The sequence below is a fragment of the Amblyomma americanum genome, chromosome 10, assembly GCF_052857255.1.
Source record: "Amblyomma americanum isolate KBUSLIRL-KWMA chromosome 10, ASM5285725v1, whole genome shotgun sequence".
In the NCBI taxonomy this organism is placed as follows: domain Eukaryota; kingdom Metazoa; phylum Arthropoda; class Arachnida; order Ixodida; family Ixodidae; genus Amblyomma; species Amblyomma americanum.
Window position 1 is genome coordinate 89,421,720 of NC_135506.1, and position 18,304 is coordinate 89,440,023.

Consider the following 18,304-nt stretch of genomic DNA (forward strand, 5'->3'; position numbering starts at 1 on the left):
CTCCCTTTAGTCCTCGCTGCTGCCTCGACGCACTTTCTGATGACAGGGCCACGTCCAAAGCACACTGAAAAGTCAAAATCTTTCTCCGCAAACAATCTCTGTAGGAAGTGCTCGTCGCGGATCCCGCAGACGAACCTGTTGGGAAGCATGACGTCCTGGGGCAGCATGGTGGGGTTTGTTACAACGGGTCTATGGCTTCCTAAAGGCAGCGGCGATTTTGCAGACGTTGTCTTTAGCACTCCAAAGTTGCAGTCTGCTACCGAACTTCTGAGGGCTGCGACGTAACTGCTGATCGATTCTTCCGGCAGTTGGTTACGTCACTGGAAAACGTACCACCTGTACAGCTCAGATCGTCTGGGATCGAAGTGCTTCTGGAGAAGTGTGACTTGGGTCTTTATAGCTGACCTCTCCGGGAGTTATCGTTGCGACCAGAGCGCAGGCAGTCTCGAAGGTGTCTGCTCCGCATAGCAGGAGCGCGCACTTCTTTGCTTCGTCAGAGACGTCGTTTGTTACGAAGTAGAAGGTGAGGCGCTGAATCCACGATGACAAATTTTTGCCGTTAAAAGGCTCGATGGCACCGCGCAGTCCACCAGTACCCATCGGCGTCACCCCGAACTGCGTAAGTTCTAAATCCTACTTCTCGTGGCCATTGTTAAGGTTTGTGTTAGCTCGGGGCGTGGTGGTAGCCCCGCGAGCGAGGAACCTCTCAACAGGGTTGCTGAGTGGAGACTAAAGCTTTTATTGCAGTATGGGGAGAGAGAGAGTGTGTGTGTGTGTAGAAGAAAGCGCTCAAGGTGCAGTGCGAGCGCAAGCGGTCAGAGGGAATGGGGAACGCGTCATTCGACGAGGCCGTAGGGCTCCGGTGGCGTTGGGAGAGATGCCGTGCTAGTTTTCTTAGAAACGGCTGGCTTGCACGCGCGAAAAAGGCTAGGGCTGCTGGAGCGGCCCTGCGTCATTTGGTCAGTGAACTAGACGGGCAGGAAATATACATGATGCTATGCATAAGTTAGAGATATGAGCTAATACAGGTACAATGTAATATATGACGCGTTCGACAGGTCTGATTTGGAGGTCATCAGCATCACAGGCAGACAGATTTTTCAAGTAGAGAAAGACAAAAATTTCAGTAGTGCTTGTCACTTGAAAAAAACTGTCCTTGGATGTAGGAAACTGAAGCTGATACTTTGTATTTATTTATTGTATACCTGCATCGCCTTGCAGCATAACTACCGGTTAGGAGGACACAAAGAGCGAAGGAATTCAAAACAGCACACATAATCAAAAAGACCAGGTTACATCTAGGTTGTAAGACAGTCAGAGCGAGGAGAACAGTATCGCTGTTAATAATGCATGAACATCTGGCGGAAAACTGCGCAGTTTGCGAGCCATGGATACAAAGAAGGAATAACGAAACGGGTTGATGCGAAAAAAATAGTTTTGAATTTTATCATGGTTTGATTTATGGGGCTTTAACGTCCCAAAGCAACTGACTATGAGGGACGCCGTAGTGGAGGGGTTCTTGATAATTTCTACCAGATCTGAGGTTCTTTTACTTGGACGGACATCACACATTGCACGGGCCTCTAGAATTTCGCCTCCATCGATATTCGACCGCCGCGACCGGGATCAAACCCGGGTCTTTCGGGCCAACAGCCGAGAGCCAGAACCACTGAGCCACGGCGCCCCTGAATTTTATCATGGTTCCAGATTTGTGAAGCATGGGAAGGAGGTTTTATGTATTTTAGGCGGTATATACCTGTGATGAGTAATAACTGAAATTGAAAAAGGTTAGGGCGAAGGTATTCCCAGCGGTGATGATCAGTTCACTCCGTCAAAGAAAAGGTTTGTTGTTGGTCATGCTTAACTTTTTATCGTAGTTCCTAATGATGAAATGCACTGCCCTGTTTTGAAGTTTCTCAAGTTTGTTTGTGCTGTGCATAGTAAGAGTACCAGCATACACAACCATATTGAAGGACTGAGCGGACGTGTGTAAATTATAACTGCTGCTTGAGATTACAAGGCAGGTGATTAAAATTATGGCGCAAAAAGCCCAGAATGGACTGGGCTTTATTCAGAACACAGTTGCCTTATGCACTCCATTGCAAATCTCAGCAAATATATCTACCTAAATATTTTATTTGCTGGGAGCTGCTTATTAGGGAGGGGATTTACTGTCGGCTTTGTGCCAAGTAGTAATCTTCGCGTGCAAGAGTAAAAATTGAGTGCATTCACTAGATTATCTGCCTTCAAAAAGCGTCCGTTTACATAAATGTTTTTAATAGGTTGAGCGTTTTGCTGTCGTTCCATAACCTCAGAACCTCTTTGAATTTGATTCACAGTTTTTTTATATGCTCCTGGTATAAAGCGAACGGGCAAAATATTATATATTGCTCGTATGCTACAATTTTTATTTATTTTGAAATATTTTGAAGCATTTATAATCATCGGCATCTTCAGATTCTATAAATCTAACATGAAGCTAATCTGGATTCTTCATTTTCTTCAAAACCTTTTCTATCCTCCAAGGATTTCGATATGTCTCGTGTTTTCTTTGACTGTGTATAAAATGTTGCGCATAAACACTTGATGATTTTAAATGAAATATCGGACACTGGTCCAGCCTAATTTTTTTAGACAACCTTCTTCAAGGATATCTGCTTCAGGGTATCTTGAAAGGGAGCTATCGTGTGCTGGTTTATTGCATCGAAAGTTTTTCTGTGTTATCTTTAATCTGTTGGCTTATTCGGTCTGGGATATACATTACAATTGGAATGTGGTAATTAAGAAGATATTTTAGAATAGTTTTGGTTAGGAATTATACTTATAAAAATCAAGAGTACTTTTCGTAGTTTGTGTAAATCGATTAAGTGTTTAAACTGTGTTTATACGTCCACCTTACGCAAACATTCTTTCAAATGTCGGTTTTCTAGCACCACCAGACCCTTTACAATGTTAAAGCCTCCTCCTAAGACATATGTACATTTGTTTTTTGTTTTCGGAATTATGATGTACGCTCTAAAAACTGAAGTATAGTACTGAACCATACGGTAGGTGATAACATACAGCAAGGAACACACCCGGTGTTGGAATACTCACTATTTCAGCTCTTTTGTACAAGAATACTAGACCAATAGTTCACACGACATAGGATCGACTATTAAAACAGATGCACCTCCACCAGAACGTGTACTCCTACTTTCATAAAATACTTTTTTACGACTGAGTCGAAATACATCATCAGAGCAATAGCACATTTCGCTTAGCATGATTACATGGCACTGACTATTTATATTGGAAAAAAATGTCTCTTGCCCAGGTAGCTTGTTAAAAACTGTTATAACGTTCACATGTAGGAAAGACAGTTATTTGTTTTGATTTCTCAAAGAAGTGAACGAAACGTCCTTTGCCAAGAAATCCGAAGTGATTCATATCGCCAAAAAGTTAAATGATATCATCGAAATGTTAGCATTCACTCACACAGATGAAGAAGGTTGTTTTCATCGGTAAACATGCTTGCCGATCCGTTGTTTGGTAACTCACCGTCCCTTTTGCGCTCTAGAACTTTTCCATTCGAGCGCCACAAAAAAATTGCAACCCGCCTCCTTTCCCTATTGTTTGGCTACGGAAAGAAGCTTCCTCGAGCGAGTAGCTGTATATTCATTTATGAAGGTGTTGTTCGGGCTTTTAGAGCTCTCCTCTTACTAATCCATGCGCCCCTGAATTCCTGGCGTATAAGGCGGACAATTATTCGGCGCGTTTCTGCTTGCTTTGCTGCGAGCCTACGAAGGGCCACAACATCTTGCTCGGACAATGGTTAAAGTGCAAGCTTCTTTGCAAGATTATTAACCTTTACGTTTCGGTTTTCACAGTCAGTTTCAAGTATTTCTTGAATTTCTGTGCTTAGTCAAGTGCTCCGGCAGTGAAGTACGTCTACGTCATCGTGAAGCCGACTGAGCTCCTTATGGGGTGCGTATTTTACGTTTTTTTCTACTTTCCGTTTAATAGCGCTTATTTGCCTTTTTTGGTTTTCGAGTCTTTTCTGAATTTCTTCAAAATGACTGCCCAGCGTTTGGATAGACTGTTCAATACCTCCTACCCTGTTTGCCAGATTGAACGCAAGACTGGTTTATTGTCTATTTAGGCTAGTGTTTGATTATTTCGATTTTATTTTTAAAGATCTTGCAAAAGGAGGAGTTTTTAATTTCTGTGGGTTTGAAGACTCACACATACTACACTTTTTGAGTTGACCTGTTTTTTCAGGACTTCTAGCACTCTCGGCATCCCCTTGGAAGGTAGCACTAAGAACCAAAAACTCACACTGTGAGCATGTCAGAAAGAATTCATAAATTTCAGAAGGTCATGCACAAAAGCGCGATATAAATTGCAACTGTGCAGACCTGCGACTTGAGGAAATGGGACAGTAAAAAAAAGTTCATAAAAATTCACAGAGTGGCGGCTATGGAAAGAGTGCGCCTAGAAATGAAGAACGGAGCGAAAAAAACCAACCTGGGAAGCGCAGATTAAGTGCCGTGTCTGAAGCGCTCCACCGCTGACGCCAAATGACAGGAAACGCTCACGTGCCAGCTGGAAGCTGCGCTTCGCCGACAACCGTGGCAGCACACGTTGGCCGGCTTGCCAAGCTATGGCGCGAAGTTCAAGAGTCTAGTATAGCAGGCGCCGTGCAAAAAGCCTTTGGTAGATAGTGCAGCAGTGAAGGTGAGACAGCTGGAAAGTCGAAAAAAATTGGATCGGTACTCCAGGCTTGCCGTAGCAGCGTCAGGCCACTAAACAACCTGGGAAGCACGGAAGAGCTGTAAGTACCATGCCCGAGGAGCTAAACCTATGCCACCAGTATGACAAATATGCAACCTGAATATTGACGAATTTATTGTAAGAATTAACAGCGAACAAATATTATATCGTTTGCATTAAAGATGTGCTGCCTTTTAGGTTGCATTATTGGATGAATTGGACCGAACGTCCGGATTTAAACCTTCCACTGCACATCAGAATTTTTTTGCATTGTTTTACAACGAACAATTACTAGAATGAAAGCCATTTGCCCTTGATTGCCATTGATTGCCCTTCTAGGCTTCGTCTGCTTGAGTGAAGTTACGAGGTATGGTTTGGAAGTATGCCGCACTCACGGCAACCTTGATGAAAGGAGTAATATCCTACAGTAATTTCCTGAAGTGAGGGGCTTTCACCACGTTCAGCATGACGTCGCCATCGGCGTCGTAGTGTTTTAACCTGAATAGCTAAGCCGTGCTCTTCTCAAAGAAAAGTAATGGTGTCAACGTGTGCTGGAAGGAGATGAACTCGATTGAGTGAAGGTGGCTTGCGGTGATTCTGTCACTATCTTAGTTATATATCGTATCTTTTTTCCACATCTGATCCTCGAAGTATTACGAGGGAAGGTAAATGCAGCAGGAGGAAAAAGAGGCTCATGCCGGCAGATGAAGTTAGAAAATCTTCAGCTGTCATAGGACAAGATTAAATCGACACTAATGGGATAGGCTTTGTACTGCAGGACAAAGACACGAACGCAATTACATAATGTTTGGATCATAAAATTGCACTTCTCCACTCCTTGCCCATGTGTGCGTTTGTATCAGCAATGCACCCTGGTGAATCCCCCGCCGTGGGCATGTGCCATTAAACCTGAGGACATAATCATCATAAAATTTTAGTGAGGAGAAAATTGAACTAATATGGAGGAAATCGGAGAGCAACTGCAAAGTCAAAAATTTTGGTAAATTGCATCGCCGAAACTCATCTAAGGAACATGGAAGAGCCTCCACACAATGCAGGTTACACTTGAGTAGTGTAACAGAAAATGGAAAGACTTCATAGGAAAAGTACTAGGCGCATTAGTAAAAGGACATGACAGAAATGCTAAGAAAGAAATGCAGGGAGCATTTATGGCTGTGTGGCATGGTGTCAGCCTGGAAGCAAGGCTTGGTTATGTGTATCTTAAAACAGGGAAAGGCTCGGAATAGGAATATGAAGTGCACTTCGAGAGTATATTGATATTCATCAGAGAGATACGGTGTATATATATATATATATATATATATATATATATATATATATATATATATATATATATATATATATATATATATACGGTATATATGCAGGTAAGGGTAGCACTATTTTGTTAATATTGGCGGTGTGGGGCCCTTACCTGAAGCTGGAATTTTTCAGCTCAGTTTTCAAGCTGTATGGTGGAGAAACTAGTTTATTGCTCGTAGCAATTTTAAGCTAAATCTAACACACAGTTATACCGGTAGGTAGCTCCTAGAAACTTCATTTCGCGGAATGCCTCCCTGCACATGGTTTTTGCGGCGAGGTCGTTTTTCTGGCCACACCACGTGTGCACGCACTTGTCGTCAACGCCGAAGTGGCGGTTGGCTGCCCACTTTACGTCTCGTTCAGCGGATGAAACTCGAAGCTTGAGAGCTTCGAGTTGCAGACGCGGTTAAGCGTCTGTTTTTCATCGTAAATTGTCACTTGTGGCTGACTGGCGAAACGGCGGCTCCAGATGCAGCACAAATGACAATGATGCCAAACTGCACGGACGAAGCATTATGACCCTCACAGATAGCACTGAGCAACAGAGCGGTGTATGGTCTCGAAAGGTAAAAATGATAGAAGGCGTCTGTCATCCTTTATCAGCTTCTCGAGGAACGCAAGGCCAGCGTAGAGCAATTGAGTTAAGACAAACGTTTTTAAAGATAATCGGCTCCAAAGAGAGAGGGAGCGGCACATAAATGATTGCGGCTCTTAGCCGCATATAAACGGCAAAAATCTTTGGCGATATGAGTGCGGATTAGGATTAGCTTGATGGAGTTACAGGCGCAGCCTCTATAATTTAGAATTTTGAGGTGTTCGTGATATATTAATGGCTAATACAGAAATAAAATGCGGTGGCGTGGGAAGTTGTGCTATTGGCTTGTGCGTAATGACAATTAACTGAAGTATATGCTAGGATGCTAAGGGTATGAAAATTCTTAAGACACGATAGGCGTGTGTGGCTATCAAAGAGAAGAAAAAGAAAAGAATAACAAAATTCGAGAGGAAAAGTACACATAACCTCAAAGATATACAGCAGCAGGAAGCGCCGAAACACATTGAAGACAGTATCCAAGCAGCCGGTAGATAGTAAACGTATGCCCCAGCAGAGATTTTTAAGAAGCTAGAGAAGGGAGAGATAAAATAGGCGAGAAGGAAGCGAAAGTAAACCACAAAACTGGTGGGAGAGAGAAATGAAAAGTCAGAGTACCACATCCAGAGAGCGATGATTAGCAAAGAAAAGAGGAGCCACATCAGGTGAGGTGGAATCCAAAAATAGTTAATACCTTGAATTGAAAAGGGAGGTGTTGACAATAATTCTAGTCAAAATAGGAAAAACAGGGGTACAGTGAATGATAGAGACCAATAGATAAAAGAGAAGTGCTGCAAAAATGGTTTGAGAGCGCAGGAGATTGCTGGGGAAGAGTACAGAGGGGGTCCAGCAGTCACTGATCACGTAGGAAGGAAAAAGAGTAGAGGGAGAGGAAGCACGGGAGTATATCAGACATTTAAGGCAGCATTTGCACAGCCTGCGTTAATAAAATTGCAGAGAATTTGCGGGGTCGCAGCGGGGCGCCAGAGCGAGAGGTCCAGCGCAGCAAGCTTTAAGCACCAAACAGCCCGTGCCTGGCGTGCGCACCGAGCACGCGCCGTTCATCTTTATTTTCTTCTTTCGCCGGCTGGGAAAGCCGTTCTTAGCGCCTCCACTTTGCAGTGTCACTGTGCGCTACAGGGCCCCACGCCCAGACAGAACAGCGAAATGTACTCGCTGACGGGGCAGAGATGGGGCTGCCTTGGCGGCAGGCAGGTCGGCAGATAGGCCGGCAACATCCAAGGGGGGCTCCTCGGGAGTGTCTCCAGGTATGCGGGTTTGAGGTATAGTCGCCGACTTTGTCGTCTTGTTGAGGACGTGGTGCGGGCCATCATATGAGGGGGTGAGAGGCGCCATTACAAAGTCGCGCCTTAGAAAAACAAAGGCATGACGGTCAGATGATCGAGGTGGGACTGGGCGCAGGTGTTGAATGCAGTGCTGTAAGCGTTGCAGGTACTTCAGGGGCTGGGAGGAGGGAGCCGAAGGAACGAACAAGTCTCCGGGAAGCCGCAGGGTGCACTGAAGACGAGTTCGGCTGCCTAACTGCCAAGGTCACGAGGAAGGACGACGCGTAGGTCAAGAAGCACCATAGGCAGGTGGTTCACCCAGTGATCGCGACCCAGGCGCGCAGTGAGGGCAGTCTTGAGCTGACGATGGAGCCGCTTGACCATGCTGGTGGCACAGGGAATGGTATGCTGTGGTTCGGTAGTGTTTAGAGCCGAGCAAACGGGTGATAAAAGTGATGATGATGATGATAGTGAATTTTATTGGTTTTTCATTTGCTCAAAGTGGGGTCAAAGACCCATTTCCCAAGCATTTCACCCTGATTAAGCCGAGCACCAGGCCAGGGGAAGCGTGTACCCATTGTATCACCGGTGGGTACCCGGCGGCAGTGGGGATCGAACCCCGCACCTCCCGCATGTCAGGCGGATGCTCAACCACTACGACATCGCTGCTGTTGGTGAGGGAAGTGAACAGGGTGCATTCGAACTGGCGGCCGTGATCCGTGGTAGCAATGTCGGGACAGCCTATGAGTAGTAGCAGTAGAAAACATTTATTCCAAAAATGTAGGATAGAGAGGCGAAAATACAGATTTTGGGTGGAGTCCTTATTTCAGGACCCCAATGTCCACCGCAGTTGCTCTTGCTTGGGATATCAGCTTTCGCTCCGTCGCCAAGTCAGAGCTGAGCAGGGCAGACTCCCACTGTTCCTCGGAGTGATGTTTGTCTAGTTCGGGAAGCTTGGGACCGGAGCAGCCCCATGTTACATGATATGTTGTTGGAATTCCGCCACACCAGGGGCAGATGCTGTCATATCTGTCTGGAGGAAACCCATGCTAAAACGAAGGCTTTGGCAACTGTTTCGGCAGTAATGTCCGGAGTGGGCACTGCTTCAGGCCAACGGGTGGAGCTGTCGATTATCTTTAGAATTTACCGGCAGCCATGAGAGGGAGGGGCGGACCAACCAATTCGAGAAGAACGTGGACAAAGTGGCAACCAGGCGGCAGGAAAGACAGGTGGAGTCTTGGTATATCGGGTCACTTTTGCGAACTGGCAAGCAAAGCACGAGAGGGCCCACTGGCGAGCGTTGGTGTTATTGTTCGGCCAAACGTAGCACTGGGTAACGATGCTCTGCGTGGCTGGTATGCTGGGATGGCAGATGCCATGAAGTAATTGAAAAATGGCACGACGAAAGGCCTCCGAGATGAAAGGGCGCGTTAGAGCCGATGACATGTCGCACCAAAGAAATCCGGGCAGAAACGGATGAGGCACGAGCGGCAGACGAAGGGAACGGGGGTGTTCACGCAGGTCTTTCAGCTCAGGGTCTTCTAGCTGTTCCCGGGCCACACATTCCCAGTCCACAGCAGATGTAGACACGCCTATGGAGGTAATGCGTGAAATTGCATCAGCTACCTCGTTGTCGGTGCCTTTCATATGCCGGATATCTGTTGTGAACTCCGATATGTAGGCCAGGTGACGAATGTCACGGGCGACGTACTTGGAAGAGTTCGTATGGAATACAAACACCAGAGCCTTGTGATCCGTTATAACGTAAAGTGGCTGGCCTTCCAAGAAGTGGCTGTAATGCTGGATGGTGGAGAAGATGGCGAGTAGCTCAAGGCAAAATACGCTGTAGCGAGTCTCGCCAGGTTGTAGCTTCCGAGAGATTAATCCCAGTGGGTGCCACTCAGAGTCAATTTTCTGCTGGAGAACAGCACCAATGGCCACGCTGGAAGCATCCACCAAGATACGAATGCGCGCAAGTCCTAGGGTGGATGAGAAGAATCGAATCGGTGAGTGCTCTTGTTTTACAGCCGTGAAAGCAGCCTGAGCTTAGAGAAACCAGGAAATCGCGGAGGAGGAGGGCTTAGTTGTGCGAAGAAGGTTGGCCAGGGGGTGGAAAAACTCGCCGCAGTGCGGGATAAAGCGGCGTGAAAAATGTTTCTAGGCCCAGGAACTCACGGGGCTTGCGTTGGTTAGTCGGTGCTGGGAAGTCTTTAAGCGCCTGGACGTGAGAAGGAAATGGACGAATTCCCATCACCGAGATGTGGTGGCCCAGAAACTCGAGCTCAGAAGAGCCGAGGACACACTCCTTGGCGTTGACGACCAAAGCAAATTCTTGGAGGCGCTGAACGAGTTTCTGGAGGGGACGCTTGTGACCTTGTGGTGTACGACTTGCGACAAAGGTATCGTCGATGTAGGTTAATATAGCCGGGAGTCTCGCGTCTCTTCAGCAATGACTCTGGAAAGTTCGAGCTGTGGGTCAAAAGACATGCGCACGATCTCAAACAGGCCGAAGGGTGTAGTGATGGCCGTCTTCGGGATATCGAGAGGCTTAGCGGGGATTTCATGGTACACCTTTACAAAGTCCACTTTACTAAAGATATTGCAGCCGACCATGTGTCCAGTGAATTCTTGGTTGTGTGAAAGGTAAAGCTGCCGTGGACCGTGTGAGCGTTCAGAGCCCTGCAGCCGCCGCACGAACGCATCACCCGGTTCTTTCTTGGGCACCAGATGGAGTGGTGAGTCCAAAGCGCGTATTAAGCGCACGCCTGGACAGGGCTGACGAAGCGAACACCAACCTAGCGCTACGTATGGATGCCTTAGAAAAAGAGCTGCAGGTAGAGAGGGCAGAGAAGCGGAAACTTCAAGAACAGCTTAGTCAAGTGTTGGAGGCAAAAATGGCTGACACCGCCAAGCGAAGCCACATTAGCGGACATTCCAGCGCCAGCCACGGGGATGGGGCCTGGGCTGGCATGGACAGCGATAAGGAAATAGGTCAGGCTGGTTCAGACAGGAACAGCTACGCACACGTGGCAGCTAGGAAGTCTGGAGGAGATGGAGAGAAGGGGAACAAGCTAACTTCCAGGTATGTGGTCGCAGTCACAGATAAGAGGCGGCATAATAATCCGGAAGTTAGGATAGAGGAAGGGAATAGCCAAGTGCTTATCGGTGGTGACTCAAATATGAGTAGGTGCAAAAGAACTATAATGGAGCGTGTAAAGGGTGATAAGCGGGTAGCAGTCGGGGCATTCCTTGGCAGGAAAATGGACGCAGTACTGAGAGAGATAAAAAAAGACCTTTCTATGAACGTTGCAGAGCGCAATTTGGTAGTGATAGCGGCGGGGCTAAATGATGTCTTGAATTGTGAAGCCGCAAAAGTAGTGGAAAGATTAGCGGAGGGAGTTGACCATTTAAGGGCGATAGTACAGCAAGTCCAGATCGTGGTGTGCACAGTGCCGGAAGTGCAAGGACGGAACGGAGAAATTGCCAAGGACGTTGTGGCTGTTAATCGGGAGATAAGGAAGTTAAGCCAGGAGAAAAGCTTTGAAGTGGCAGACATAAACAGGGAAGTGCATAGAGAAAGCTTTGGTGGAGGCTTTACACGAGATGGCATCCATTTTAATGAAAGGCTAGGAGCCAAGATCGGGTGGCGCCTGGCAGGCCGGGCAGTAGCTTTTTTAGGGGGTCCACTGCGGCTCAGGGCGTAAGGGTAGGTAGAACCAAAGTATAAAGTGTAGCAATGGAGGCTGACGCCAATAAAATGGCCACTAGGAGGTCCAGGAAGAAAACTACAAAAAAGAAATTTAACACCAGGATCAGGTACATAAACATGCAATGCGGTAGAAACAGCGAAGTGGTTAGAGATAGAACAGCAGTTGAAGGACGAAGAAGTAGGTGTATACGCGCTATGCGAGACACATCTCATGGATCTAGAAGACCCACCATTTATTGATGGCTACGTCTGGGAAGGGAGCAACAGAACAACAGCGGAGAGGAAGGGAGGAGGAGTAGGTGCGCTGATACATCAAGGAATAAATTGGAAAAGAATAAAGTCAACTTGCAAAGAACATGCCTGGGTATCGGGTACAGTTGTCGGTAAAAGGACATGACTAGGAGTAGTTTATTTAAGGGCAGGGGACAAATGTAGGCAAAAAAACACGGATCTAGTTAAGTGCCTCAATGACGATATAAAGCAGTTTGGAGAAGGCACCGATATTATTCTGTTGGGGGACATGAATGGCCACATCGAGGTTCTGTATGGATACACCGATTGTAACGGGAAGTTGATGCCAGGCTTCTGTGAGCGACACAACCTAGTTATCGTAAATAGAGAAACTAAGTGTGCAGGACAAATCACGCGGGAATTACGTAACAGGCAAATGACCATTGACTACTGCTTAATCTCGCAGGGGATGTATAGCAAGCTCGCAATAATGGAAATAGACGCAGAGGGGAAGTACAGCCTCGGTAGGGATCATAAGCGTATTAGTCTACAGTTTGGAGCCCTGCTCAAAAGAGAAATGAAGGGGTGTCAAAAAGAGTACGCAAAATTAAAAGACGAACAAATAGCGGACGGCATAGAAGAAGCAATAGAGACACGTCCCATGGAAAAGCGGGATTTTAACAAGTTAGAACTACTCATTGGCAAAAAAATAAAACAAGTAAAAGGAGTAAACCGCTGGATAGGAAAGAGGAAGCCACAAAGTTGGTGGAATAAGGAAATTAGGGAGGCCATCGAACAACGACGGTTGGCATCACGGGAACACAGAGAATCAAAGAGGGTGCAGTTATCTGAAGAGAAAATAGGCCGAAAATGGGTATCTTATCGAAAAAAGAAACAGCAAGTGCAAGTCCTCGTCCAGGCTAAAATAAAGTTGTGCTTTGACCGCTGGTTCGCTGAAGTTCGCGATGCAACTAAAGGGGGGCCAAGAAAATTCTGGAACAATATAATCTGGCTGGGTAAAGCCATTCACAGAAAGCAGGAACAGATTCGCGATGCCGAGGGAAAATGTTTAGAGGGGAGATGACGCTGTGAACTACATTTCATTAGTTATAGCTGAGTCATTCAAGAAAGACGATAGAGCAATCACCCCAAATGAGAGAGCAACACAGGACCGCACAATAGAAAACAGCGTGGAACTGACGAATCTTAACTTGAAAAAGGTGGAAGCAAATATTCCAAGATGTACGTCCGCAGGGATCGACGAAATTCTATTCAAGCTAATTAATGGACTTGGCCCAGGAGGCAACAAAGCGCTGATAAAAGTATTGGAGGCAGTCATGACAAATAAGCAAATACCGCACAGCCTGAAACCGAGTAAAATGAATTTGATTTATAAAGGGAAAGGCAATAAGACGAACATAAAATCCTTCCGGCAGATTACGATAGCATCAGTCACATACAGGCTTGCGATGCAGGCGGTGAAAATAAAAATGCAGACATGGGTAGAAAGTAATAGAATACTCAGAGAACTTCAGAACGGGTTCAGAAGTGGTAGGCGCTTAGATGATTGCCTGTTCGTGCTTACCCAGTGCATAGAAATAGCTAAGGCGGAAAACAGACCTCTGTATTTAGCCTTCCTGGACATAAGCGCTGGATACGACAACGTGAACAGGGAACTCCCGTGGAACATATTAAAAGGTGAAGGTGTTTGTTATAATAATTAAATTTCTACAGGAACTATATCGAGAAAATGAAGTTGAAATAACATGCGAAGCAATTAAGGGTACAACAACTGCCCAGGTACACAAAGGATTCAGGCAATGTTGTCCTGTATCACCGCTGCTGCTCACGCTTTATATGATAAGTATAGAAAGAAGGCTACAAGGAAGCAATCAAGGTTATGATCTGTCGTACACATTACGCGGAAAGGTTGTTGAGCAACGAGTACCGAGTTTAATGTATGCGGACGATATTGTACTGTTAGCAGCTATCCAGGAAGATTTGCAAACTTTGGTGAATTGCTGTGGAGACGAAAGAGACAGTCTAGGTTTCAGTTTTAGCACAACTAAGTCAGGTGTGATGGTTTTCAACAGTACAACTGATCAGGAGCTTACATTACAAAACCATGAAATACACCGAGTGGCCGAATACAAATATCTCGGGGTATGGGTAAACAAAGGGCATATGTACACGGAAAAGCATGAACAGTCTCTCATAGTAAAAGGGGGAAGAGATGCCGGGATAATGAAACATAGGGCATTGGGGGGGGGGGGGGGGGTACAACAGGCATGAAGTCCTCAGACGTATTTGGAAAGGAATAATGGTGCCGGGGCTTACTTTCGGGAATGTGGTTCTGTGCTTAAGCGCTGAAGTTCAGTCGCCATTAGAAGTAAATCAGAGAACTGTTGGAAGATTAGCACTAGGTGTCCACGGGAAAACCACAAACGATGCAGTACAGGGGAATATGGACTGGGCAACGTCCGAAGCACGGGAAGCTCAGAGTAATGTACTATACGAAGAATGCCAGAGGAAATTTGACGATAAAAGGTGGGAGGCTAAGGTATTTAAATACCTGTACAGAAAGAGCGTTGACACACAGAGGCGAAAACGAACTAGAAAGATGGCCAGTAAGTTTCCCAGAGACGAGGAAGCAGCAAGAAAGCATTAAACGACAAATTAAAAACGTAGAACATAAAAATTGGATAGATTCAATGAAAAAAAAAGCATAGTGTAGAACTATATCGATGCTAGAGAAAGGAGATCATGAAGGAAACGTTTTATGACAACTCAAGAGGCAGTGCCCTCCTCTTTGAAGAAGAGGTCAGGGTGTCTTAGAACGCGCAGCTACAAAAAGAAATTGAACGAAGATGACACATGTGCTGTATGTGGTAAATCAGCAGAAATAACAGAACACCTCATTCTAAAATGTGGTGGTATTTATCCCGATGTCGATGCAGGCATAGTCACTCCTCTTGAGGCCTTAGGGTTTAGAGATAACAATAGTCATGTAAAAAAATCTGCGGTGGAAATTAGCAAAAAGCGATTGGAGGATTGGTGGCTCAATAGCAGAGGTGACATAAGTTTTAAAGTGTAGGAAGACGTATCCTAAAGAAAATGTCGAATTTTATTAACAACTTATAGCAGAGTTAAACAAAAATAAATGAAAAAAAAACTAAGCATGGTGGCAACTACCTTTGCCCCGTTTCAAAGGGGACACTCCTACCTTCCATCCATTGATACAGCTAGACGGAGGTCGACTATAAGCCAGCTGGAGCATGTGGTCGAATTCCCGTTTAGCAATCGCTAGCCGCTCACCGAAGAAGCGGCGCGGACGAGCTGCTTCGGGTGGACAATGCGTAACAGTGTGGTGAGTTATACTGTGCTTGGGTGCATGGCTTATGGAAATTAGAAGGCCTCGTGACCTCTGGAAAATCTGCGAGGACTTCGCGTATGGGCAGGACGGAATCAGCGTGCGGATGCCAGTGGAAGCGACCGCAGATATAACGACAGGGATGGAAAGGTGCGTCTTGCTGTCGATGAGACGATGGAAACGCATGCTCACACCCACATCAAAATGAGTCAGGAAGTCGGACCCGAGGATGGGTTGATGGACATCGGCGATGATGAAGATCAATCGATACGTGCGCCGCATGCAGGAGGTCCAGAGTGAGGGACCGGAGATCATACGTGGCGATGAAGGTTGAGCTAGCCGGACGGAGAGAAGGTAGAGGAGACTTTGAAATACGTTAACCCTCAGAGGACGGTAGTACGCTGACTTCGGCACCAGTGTCGACGAGGAAGTGCAGGCCGGAAATGCGGTTCATGACTACGAAAAGCCTGCCAGGATGAAGGGCGAGGTCACATGCCGCCATCAGTGATCTCGCAGCGCGTTTCCCGACCACTTGGTAGAGTGCAGTGATGGGCGGGGTGCTGGAAAGTTCGGTGATACCAGCAAATATGCTGGCGGCGATGATTGCACGAGCGCGGATCGCTCGGCGAAGACGGACAGCTTGGAGGACTTGAGGACAAGCAGTACTGGTCATGAGAGGATGTCGGAAGGGAATTGAGAGAAGCGGCGAGCAGATCGATCCGGGCCTCTAACCATGAAATGACGGATGACTCTGGTGGAGAAGAGAGGGCGGCGACGGAAGAGTTGCGTCGTGGACTCGATCAGCTAGCTGAGCGAGGCGGTGAAGGGTTGAGTCCCCCGCAGCAGCCAAGACGAAGCGGATGGACTGCGGCCAGCGCTGCAGGAAGAGCTCCCTCAAATGTGCGCGTTCGAGTCGGCGCTGCTGTCACCCAGGAGCTGCCGCATGGCCGTGAGCAACTGGGAGGGGCGGCGGTCTCCAAGCTCTTCGCAGGTGAGCAGCTGCTGGAGGCGCGCGCTCTCGGACAACGTGGTGCGGCCTAGAATGCACTGGTTAAGTCGCTGGTACGTGCATCGCCCGAGGGTTCAACGATGACGTCCGCCACCTTTTTAGCCGCCTCAGGAGGCAGGTTGGAAAGTAAGTGACGAACCCGAGATGCCTCCGAGGTGTCGTGGCGCAGATGGAAGGTGGCCTCTACCTGGACTAACCAGATCGGAGGATGCTTGGGCCAGAATGTCGGCAGGCGGAGCTGGGCAGCTGCGACGTCCCGTGAGCGCAAAATATTGTCAGGTGGAAGGTCGCTTGAGGGTGGGAAGTTGCTGGGGCCGCTCATCTCTTAGGCCGGAGTCACCACTGTAGAAAATTTGCAGGGTCGCAGGGGAACGCCAGAGCAAGATGACCGGCGTAGACGGCTCGTTGTTGTTGCCTTCGTGACATGGCGTAGAAGGCTTTGAGCCCCGAACAGCCCGTGCCGTTCATCTTTATTTTATTCTTTCGCCGGCTGAGAACGCCGATCTTAGCACCTCCGCTCTGCAGCGCCATTTTGCACTAAAAAATAAAACAGAGCAATGATGGCAGCTCGGCAGACGAGGATGGGCACATGTTTGGCAGCAGTGCGGGTGGTTTTCACAACGGTCATCCGAGTTCTTTCTCGTACAGGTGCGGAGCGCATACTTTCGTCGGCACGATCTGTTGGATTCTGCGTGGGTACAAGCTGCGCTGGGAAGGAAGGTGTCTAACAAGCTAAAGCGTCGATTGCGACGAGCATCGTTGCACCGTTGTCCTCTGGGATCAGCTGGTGAGCCTCGACGTTGCCGCGCCTGCGCCGTGTTCTACCCAGCCACGGACCGCGCCTACATATACGGGCCGCTTTCGCGCGCTCTCCTCAGTTTGGCAGCAGTGCGTGCGGTTTTCACAACGCTCATCGAAGTTCTTTCTCGTGCAGGTGAGGACCGTTTTCCTCATTTTTTATTATCTTACTGTTACGCGCACTGCTTCCAAAGAACAGTCCTAGTGTTTTCAATCAGTTATTTGTCATGTCAAACATGAAGGAGCTTTGTAAGACGCTTGAGGATTTCAAGCTGGAAATTCGTGCTGAACTGTGCTCCTTAAAACAGAGTGTAGAATATTGTAGTGAATCTTGTGACAGTGTCACCACTTCGCAGAAATAAAGGCTCCATTTGAAGAGCTTTCCCGCAACGCCCAACTGCAACCAAGAACTCGCTGCAGAAAATCAGGAACTGCACATGCGAATCTTAGAATTGAAACAGTACTCACGGGCCAATAACGTTGAAATGAAGGGTGTGCCTGATTGCGGAGATATTTTTTACACTGTGCAGAAGATTTGTGATAAGGTAGGGGAGCCGGTAACTCATGGAGTTATTGACATTTTCCAGAAAGTACCAACCAACAACTCTGATGTAAGGAACTTTGCCGTACGCTTTGTGCGACCTGAGAAGTGAAATGCTGTATTGGTTAAAGCCAGGAAGGCACGTTTTTCTACTCAAGACATTGATTTCGAAACACATGCGTCTGTATTTGTCAACGAACATCTGACTAGGCAGGTCAAACAGTTTTTGGACGCCGCAGTAGTACCGAAACTAAAAGCAGGATAGAAATTTGTTTGGACACAAGGCAGAAAAATTAGTGCTAGGAAGACAGATTCATCAGTTATGGTAAGAATCGCCTGCCAAAAAGATTTGAACAAAATGCAATAGCAAGACTTGCAATACTTTTCCAATCTCACTTTCGCACTAATAGCGATATGACTAACTCACCAGAGTGCAAATACTACGAACCTGAAAATTTCAACAAAGCGTTTAATGTACCGTCTCACTTCTTTAGGGCATGTCACCTAAATTCTCGAAGCATTTTATATGAAATGCACAAGCTGCCCGTGTTCTTCGATGACTTATGGGATAAATTTGATGCTATAATATTCATAGAATCCTGGCTTCCTGTAACTGATAGTTTACCGGCAATTCCAGATTATATTTATCGCGGCATCGTGCGGCCCGCAAACCGAGGCGGCGGAATTTCCATG

At 46.9% G+C, this 18,304-nt stretch overlaps 2 protein-coding genes across 5 annotated transcripts in view; one reads left to right on the plus strand and one right to left on the minus strand.

Annotated features, from left to right (window-relative positions):
• The window catches only part of LOC144106453 (putative sodium-dependent multivitamin transporter), a 101,351-nt gene that overhangs the window by 75,107 nt on the left and 7,940 nt on the right, over positions 1–18,304 (minus strand). For 2 of the 4 annotated variants that reach the window (XM_077639267.1, XM_077639270.1), the window contains exon 2: positions 4,507–4,725. The exons of 1 other annotated variant lie outside the window; for it this stretch is intronic. The gene's annotated coding sequence lies outside the window, so the exon portion shown is untranslated. Of the gene's footprint in view, positions 1–4,506; positions 4,726–18,304 lie in introns of those variants that run through there. One more of the 4 variants, XM_077639272.1, reaches the window with a different exon arrangement.
• Positions 16,002–18,304, plus strand: part of LOC144108541 (uncharacterized) — a 43,404-nt gene continuing 41,101 nt past the window's right edge. Inside the window, exon 1 of the mRNA XM_077641753.1 lies at positions 16,002–16,254. Within this exon, the coding sequence (XP_077497879.1) occupies positions 16,002–16,254 (253 nt within the window). The remainder of the gene's footprint in view (positions 16,255–18,304) is intronic.